The sequence below is a fragment of the Rhinoderma darwinii genome, chromosome 5 (assembly GCF_050947455.1).
Source record: "Rhinoderma darwinii isolate aRhiDar2 chromosome 5, aRhiDar2.hap1, whole genome shotgun sequence".
In the NCBI taxonomy this organism is placed as follows: Eukaryota; Metazoa; Chordata; class Amphibia; order Anura; family Rhinodermatidae; genus Rhinoderma; species Rhinoderma darwinii.
In genome coordinates, this window is record NC_134691.1 from 198,401,566 (window position 1) to 198,410,399 (window position 8,834).

Here is an 8,834-nt window from a genome sequence, read left to right on the forward strand (position 1 = left end):
AACGGAAACCATTAGCAATGGAAGCTTTACCATTGCAATCAATGGAAATGCAAACAGAAAGCTATGGTTTCCATTTGGTTTCCATTTGGTTTCCATTCATGGGTTCCCCTGACGGAACCCCGAAGCATTTGTAAACGAATCCTTAGTCATTGATTTGCTGCGGCTCCACATAATGTGCTTCTAAGGCTGGGTTGACACGTCACGGCCAAAATGCATTTTTTTTTACCACGAATCACAGAAAAACCAGGCAGTTATTCAGCGATCTTGCGAAAATCGCAGCAAAATGGAGCGGTTATGCTGCAAATTGCTGCAAAAAAATGCATTTTGCCGCAACGGAAAAACCAAGCCTTAATTGCTGTGAAAAATGCATTGCAAAAAGAGCATGTGATCTACTGCGGTTTTGGAATGCGGATTTTTGCCGTAAAATTATTACAGGTGAAGCTCATTGAAACCGTGTGCTTAACTTGTAATAGCCGCATGGCCACAAATACCGTGGCGATTCGTGGTAAAACGCATGCGGTTTTCACAATGTGTTTTTCACAGCATTTAACAAACAGATGATAAATCGCTACAAAACTGAAATAAAAACACGGTAGAAACGCGATCAAAACGCGCCTAAGAGGTCAGAGCATGCATGCACATCATACACACAATGACAATAATTGTGCTTACTTATTTGTTCAAGAATGTATACAATCAAACAGGTTATAAAAAGAAGAATGGTCGGGGTCCAACCTCTAGTATCCCCAAGGTCGCTGAGAACAAGGGGCTCTTAGTCCCATTCTCAGCTGGAGAGCATGCGCTGTCCCTCTCTATTTACCGTGCCCCCCACCACCATTCTAACTTTAATAACCTTTCTGATTGACAGGTTCTAAAAGTAAAAGAGGGTTTTTTTTTGGACGACCCCTTTAAGTAAAAGATCAGGTATCAGGTCCTCATGTATCTCAGAGAAAACGGCCTTATTACCCACAGGAACCAATCAGAGTTTAGCTTTTATTTCTAAACTACACAGAGACATTACATGGTAAAGAGTGCAAAGCCATAGCATCCACAGAGATTTACAAAGGAAAAATATGCAGTTTATTCTTCACCAATAAAAAAAGTGTCAGGTTTCAGCAATAACAATGTATGCTTGATAAAGATGTGTATGTGGATGCTGTAGTTTTCTACTTTTTTCTATTACATTTGGGGGAGCCCATTGACCATGCTGTGTATGTAATGCACAGGATTTGCTTGTTGATCTTCGGTAGTTTCCTGCTTATGCAGCATTAGGACTGAGAACTCCAGACCACAGACTGGCAGATTATGTGGATTTAACTCTATTATAGATATGGATTTATCAAAAACAAAATGGGACAATGAACTTATAAGGTTAACATAGCACGCGACCCTCACAAATGAATTGATCATTTTAAAGAATATTTCCCTTTAGCCACTGTAAATGATTCACTTTACAATTGAAAACTGTAAACCATAACCCACAGCAACCAACATAACCTGGTGTAATTCCCTAAAATGTACACACAGTACAATGAATGATTTGTCCTCATTCTGCTCAGTACTAATCTGTTAACAATTATTCATATAGGTTGTCCAGGATTAGAAAAACATGGCTGCTTTCTTGCAGAAACAGCGCCACACCTGTCCTATGGTTGTGTCTTGTATGACAGCTCAGCTTTATTGAAGTGACTGGGGCTGAGCTGCAATACCACCCACAACCTGTGGATAGGTGGGGCACTGTTTTTGGAAGAAAGCAGACATGTTTTTCTAATCCTGGACAACCCTAGATTACCCCTTCCTATCTTCCAGAAGCTACCATATTTTCACAGAGATATTTCCTGACCTTCTTCAGATAAATATCTCAAGTCATAGAACTCAGAAGCAAAGGTGCCATAAGAGTCTTGGTGTTTCTCGTCCAATGCGGCGTCTCCCTGGTCTGTGCGGCTTCCCCTTGCGGCACTCTCATCCGCGGGGCTGGCCCCAGTCAATGATAAAAAGAATAACCAAGTCCCCAAACGTAGACACTGCAGAATCATGGCACTTTAAGAAAGGAAGAGAAATAAGATAACATGTACATATACTGTATCAAAATATTTATTTTTTCAGAATTATTCACACTCTTAGGCCTCATGCACACGACCGTAAAAACTCCCGTTATTACGGGTCGTAATTACGACCCGTAATAACGGGCTCATAGACTTCTATTGGCGACGGGTGCCTTCCCGTTTTCTCACGGGAAGGTGCCCGTGCCGTTGAAAAAGATAGAACATGTCCTATTTCAGGCCGTAATAACGGCACGGACAGTCCATAGAAGTCTATGGAGCTCTCGTAATGACGAGTGACTACATGTGTGCACCCGTCATTACGGCAGCGTTGCTAAGCGACGTCAGTAAATAGTCACTGTCCAGGGAGCTGAAAGAGTTAACTGATCGGCAGTAACTCTTTCAGCACCCTGGACAGTGACTACCGATCAGTATAAACCTGTAAAAAATAAAAATAAAAGACTTTCATACTTACCGACAACTTCCTGCTTCCTCCAGTCCGGTCTCCCGCCCGTTGCCTTGGTGACGCGTCCCTCTCGACATCCGGCCCGACGTCCTGGATGACGTTTCAGGCCATGTGACCGCTGCAGCCAATCACAGGTCAATCACAGGCTGCAGCGGTCACATGGACTGCCGCGTCATCAGGGATGTCGGGCTGGCTGTGAAGAGAGGGACGCGTCACCAAGACAACGGCTGGGTAAGTATGAATTTCTTTAACTTTTATTACAGAAAAGGCTGTCCTTTCTCTCTATCCTGCACTGATAGAGAGAAGGGGCTGCCGATTAGTGCAGTGCTATTTTGCCGCCAAAAACGTGCCCGTAAATACGGGTGGAATACGGGTGACACCGGACCCATATTTACGGGCACGGGTTCGTAAATACTGGTGCAAAACGGGTGGAATACGTGTGACACCGGACCCGTATTTACGCCAGTATTTACGGGTGGGAAAAAATACGGTCGTGTGCATGAGGCCAAAATGTTACAACCAAAGATGGCCATTCACATTAGATGAAAGTCTTTTGATTCAAAGTACTGAAACTCCAAATTAAACAGCTCCTGTCTTAGGGCCTGTTCACATCAGCGTTGTGCTTCCGTTTGACATTCCGTTGAACTGTTACATCAGAGGAACAGATTAAGGCCTCATTTACACGAGCGTGTGCGTTTTGCGCGCGCAAAAAACGCAGCGTTTTGCGTGCACAAAAGGCACTTGACAGCTCCGTGTGTCATCAGTGTATGATGCGCGGCTGCGTGCTTTTCGCATAGAGATGAGGCTAGTCGACGTCAGTCACTGTCCATGGTGCTGAAAGAGTTAACTGATCGGCAGTAACTCTTTCAGCACCCTCGACAGTGCATTCCGATCACCATATCGCGTAACCTGTTAAAAAAAAAAGAGGTTCGTACTTACCGAGAACTTCCCGGCCCTTGCCTTGGTGACGCGTCCTTGGTGACGCGCCTCTCTTGACATCTGGCCCCACCTCCCTGGATGACGCGGCAGTCCATGTGACCGCTGCAGCCTGTGCTTGGCTTGTGATTGGCTGCAGCGGTCACTTGGACTGAATTGTCATCCCGGGAGGTCAGACTGGAGGAAGAAGCCGGGAGTTATCGGTAAGTCAGAACTTTTTTTTTTTTTTTGACACGTTCACGTATATTGGAATCGGAAGTCACTGTCCATGGTGCTGAACCAGTTTAACTCTTTCAGCACCCTGCACAGTGACTGTCTCCTGCCGGGTTCGGTCAAAACGAGTTCGGCCGAACCCGGTAAAGTTCGGTTCGCTCATGTCTAAGACACTCCGTTCGGATGTTTGTAAACAGAAAAGCACGTGCTTCCGTGCGGCATGCGTGGTTTTCACGCACCCATTGACTTCAATGGGTGCGTGATGCGCGAAAAACTCAGAATTTTAGAACATGTCATGAGTTTTACGCAACGCACTCGCGCTGCGCAAAATTCACGCATCGTCTGCACTGCCCCATAGAGTAATATAGGTGCGTACGACACGCGTGAAAAGCACGCGCGTCGCACGCGCGTATATTACGCTCGTGTAAATGAGGCCTAACAGAAAGACAAACAGAAAGTAACGTTTCCGTTTGTATTTCCATTGACTTCAATGGTATTTCTCTGTTTCAGTTTGCCTGCATTCTGCTAGGATTCCATTTTTTTCACTGAAACAATAGCGTAGCGCGCTGGCAAACTGAAACCGAAAAATACCATTGAAATCAATGGTAATGTAAATGGAAACAATACTTTTTGTTTGTCCTTCCGTTTATCTGTTCCTCTGACGGAACAGATGAACGGAAAGCCAAACGGAAGCCCGACACTGATGTGAACAGGCCATTAGTAGGGTATCCGCAGATTACAAGCGCTCCTTCTCCATGAATTCTTCTGTGGGGAAACAAAAGTGATAAACCATATGGGGAATATTTTGTTGCACCCTTTGGGACAGTCACTTTAGTGGAGGGTTAATTCTGCAGAATTTTTTGTGTAAATGAGTAAGTCTGATAAATGTATTAAATAAAAAATAGTATGTAACTATGAACGACCTTTAAATGTAATATGAAACATAAACCTGGTCATAGATGCTGAGAACGGCAGAGATGAAGAAGTACATGCACCGAAGATATGGAGTAGTTCAGAAATGAAAAGATTAATTTTAATGATACAAATATATTTATATAAGTCTTAGGGTATGTTCACACGCACTAATTACGGACGTAATTCGGGCGTTTTTGCCCCGAATTACATCTGAAAATAGCGCCTCAATAGCGTTGACAAACATCTGCCCATTGAAAGCAATGGACAAACGTTTGTCTGTTCACACGAGGCGTAATTTACGCGCCGCTGTCAAAAGACGGCGCGTAAATAGACGCCCGCGTCAAAGAAGTGACCTGTCACTTCTTTGGCCGTAATTGGAGCCGCTATTCATTGACTCCAATGAATAGCAGCGCTAATTACGCCCGTAATGGACGCGGCGTTCAAGCGCCTGCACATGCCGTTACGGCTGAAATTATGGGGATGTTTTCAGGCTGAAACATCCCCGTAATTTCAGCCATTACGGACGCCCTCGTGTGAACATACGTTCAGACGTGGCGAAATTGCTGTGGAATTCCGCTGCGGCTGTTTTTTACATTTGTTTCAATACATTAATAGGCAAGTTAGTTCAGACGTTGCGGAAAACTCCGCTGCGGACCATAGGCTGCGGTGCGTAATTTTCCCTCCGCAGCATGCACTGTCTGTTGCGGAGAAGAAGCGGAATTTCACTGCGTATTTCAGCCTTTGCAATGCAAAAACTGAAATCTGTGGCAAGTCCGCTGTGATATCTGCAACGTCTGAATTACCTGTCAAATATGCAAATGTTGCTGCAGATTCGTTGCGTAATTGCCCCAAATCTGCACCAACATTTGCAGCGGAAAAACTCCTCCACGTCTGGCCATGCCCTTATTGAACACTGAAAACCCATCAGTGGAAAGGATCATTCCGACTTCATCAGATTGTCACATATATGTCACAATCGACAGTTTCGTCAGATTTGACGGGAAGAATAGTGCTGCATGCAGAATTATTTGCCTGTCAAGATGACGGACACCACAGCGTTCGATAAATCCGGTAACGCGTTGTGGTTTCCATTTATGACAGAAACCATGAAGCAAGTGTGACCATAGGCAACTCTAGTTGGGTACTTGAACATATATCAGTATTTATATTAACCCCATCATCAGGATTGAGCCACACGTGCCATATTGAGGACTTCTTTTCACAGGCCAGTGAGGATAAAGTAAACTGCTGTCCCTGAAATCCCATGAGGGCAGATTTCTATAGGGAACACATTCTGGACAACCAGAGGTCCTCCGGTATTAGTCAAAGGCCTAGTCATAATCCCTCTGTGTCTACAGTCTATGTACAAAGGAACCCTTGTGCCACATACTGTCTAATATGAGAGAAATTAGAAATAAAACTGCAAACAGAACACTATGGAGCAGGCAGCGGCCCCTGTATATGGAGCATTACATATATCATGTTATAATATATGACTGGTTACATAGAGGTAGAATACAGCGTGTATCTATCACCCTATGGCTGCAGGGAGATACGTGGTGCTGAAACAGCTCCTCACACCATTTTCTCCGGAGCCTCCGGCCTGGACGTACTGTACCTTCCTCCGCAGCTGGACTCACTCCGGCCCCTCTGTGAATGTGCGTCCACCCGCCGCTTACATGGAGACCCGGGCTACACGGACGGCCGCCGGATTTCTCTGCTAGGAGGGCCCGCTGATTGCATCATGGTCATGTGACCGATGCGGGGGTCTCGGGAAGAGAGATCAGCTGGGACAGAAGAGGCAGGTGCTACGTGTAGATACAGTCTGTTCTCACGTGGAAGGCGAGGGGTATATGTGCATTATGTACACACACGTATATTTACCAATGTAATTCCGTCTATAAATGGTGCATGCGTTTTCCGGGTAGAGCCCCTCCTGTAGACAGTCGTAGTCAGGGTTGCACTAGAGTGCCAGCTGGCAGTCATTCTGCACCCGCCGTACCCAAGCTATCTGGACTCCTGCCATGTGGGAGATTTACTTATTCTGGGAGTTTCGTTTCCCCATATTTTGGGGAGGCTCTTAAACCAATGCTGTGAGGTGCCCCCCCCTGGATGTAGGTGGGGAGGAAGATGTAACAGGTGATCATAAACCGCACAGGCCTTTCTCTGGCTGCAACGTAAGGGTTTGTCCCCACGCAACGGAATTGCTGCAAAAAATGTCTGCAGTAATACCGCTGCGGAAAAACTGCACCATTTCCTGCGTTTTTTACTGCAGAAAATGGTGCGGAATTTGCTGCGTCTTTTTCAGTGCAAGGAGACGGTGATATCTCCTCTGAAAAACGCAGGAATTCAGACCACTTTCTGCAGCAGGAATTGACATGCTGTGGTACGAAAAATATGCACCACAGGTCAACTTCTGCTCGGAAATTTTACGCAGCGTGTGGATGAGATTTGTTAAAGGGAAGGTGTCGCTAGAAATTATGAAACAAATTTTCAGTTAAACAATTAGTATTTGAGTGATTACACCTTATTTTATTTTTTTTTACATTTTTCACAAGTCAGGAAATATTATAAATTAGATTCTAATTTATAACATTTTCATGTGCTGGCCACTAGAGGGAGCAGTTCCCAAAATTGCAGCATGGTCACTGTGGTAAAGCAACCTCATTGATTTATGCTGCAAATTTGGGGAAGACACACTCTCTAGTGTCCTCACACAATCCCCCCTAGTGCCAGGAGAAGGAGAGGTTTGAATCTTCAAACCTCCTACACTGTGTGCCGCCATTTTCTGAGAGACTGCACAGTGTAGGAGGATTAGATACAGGGCTCAGCAGACAGTATAACACGAACTTACACGAACATGATACACACATCACATACACGAACATAAATTACCTTCTCCTGCCGCCGCCTCCTCCTCCGCTGGTCTACGCTCCTATTCCTTGCGCCTTCGCCTCGTTGAACATATGGCTGGAGGCCGCGGCCAGAAGTCGTCATCTTACTGTCCGGCAGCGGCTTCCGGTCCACATGAAAATGGCGCCGGATTTCGCTCTACGAACGAGCTTCGTTTTGGTCTGTATGGGAGAGCCACATGCTCCATTCCCACACAGATGGCGTACGCTGCAGAGAATAGAACGTCTCCCGTTCGCATTCTCTATGGGGTTGTATGTGCCGTATTCCATCACTGTATGTGTCGTTAATTGACACATACAGAGATGAAAAAAAAAATGGCAGCCCCCATAGGGAAGTAAAAGTAAGAATACAGTAAAAAGTAGAAAGTCACAACACTAATAAATACATTTTTTTGTTTATATTTTATTAAAAGCAATATAATAAAAAAAAAATCATGACACCTTCCCTTTAAGTCTCAGCAATTCCGTTACGTGTGGACAAGCCCTAACTCCTAGATCTTATTTTAATGTATTACTGAGTTCAAGAGACTAATTTTATGATAAATGAATGAATAAATGTATCTTTTTTAATTGTTGGCACAGACTATGACATGCCCAAATAGAAAAAAATTAAGAAGCTCTGTCCTGAACAATGGAGGAGGGTAGGTATGTATGAGATAGATCACAGCATGTCACCATATAGTGTGAGCCTTTTCACTTAACGTTTTATAGTCTTTATTTGAAGTATACGCCAGCAAAAGCACCTGGCTTAGGCTTTGTTTGCATCTGCGCCAGAGTCCTATTCCGTCTGAGCTTTCTGTCGGAACGGGACCCTGACTGACACAAACGGAAACCAAAGGCACCTTTGCGCCTTTTATAGCAATAATCCGTCAGTCTCGTTCGTTCCTCTTCTTATGCCAATACCTTTTTGTGGTACATGCGACTTTTTGATCAGTTTTTATTAAAAAAATGTTGAGAGCTAAAGTGACCAAAAACAGCAATATGTGTGGTGTGTATATGTATGTGTGTATATATATATATATATATATATATATATATATATATATATATATATATATATATATATATATATATATATATATATATATTCAAAAGAAGATCTTGCAGCACTCCAATAGATGATAAGAAATTGTAGTTTTATTCAGTCAATATCAAACAGTGCAACGTTTCAGTCCTGCAATAGGACCTTTCTCAATCTACCTATTGCAGGACTGAAACGTTGTACTGTTTGATGTTGACTGAATAAAACTAAAATGTCTTATCGTCTATTTTAGTGCTGCAAAATCTTGTTTCGAATACTCTATTTAGTCCAAGAATCAGGACTACTTGCTGGGCACCCAGACACAAATT

At 44.0% G+C, this 8,834-nt stretch overlaps 1 protein-coding gene across 2 annotated transcripts in view; it reads right to left on the reverse strand.

Annotated features, from left to right (window-relative positions):
* The window catches only part of FRRS1L (ferric chelate reductase 1 like), a 33,529-nt gene extending 26,932 nt beyond the window's left edge, over window positions 1-6,597 (reverse strand). Inside the window, exons 1-2 of one of the 2 annotated variants that reach the window (XM_075826845.1) lie at window positions 6,457-6,597; window positions 1,844-2,040 (exon numbers count right to left, since the gene is read on the reverse strand). In XM_075826845.1, coding sequence (XP_075682960.1) covers window positions 1,844-2,036 — 193 coding nt within the window. In that variant the 5' untranslated portion in view covers window positions 2,037-2,040; window positions 6,457-6,597. Of the gene's footprint in view, window positions 1-1,843; window positions 2,041-6,190; window positions 6,425-6,456 lie in introns of those variants that run through there. The other variant, XM_075826843.1, reaches the window with a different exon arrangement.
* Between the last annotated feature and the right edge of the window lie 2,237 nt (window positions 6,598-8,834).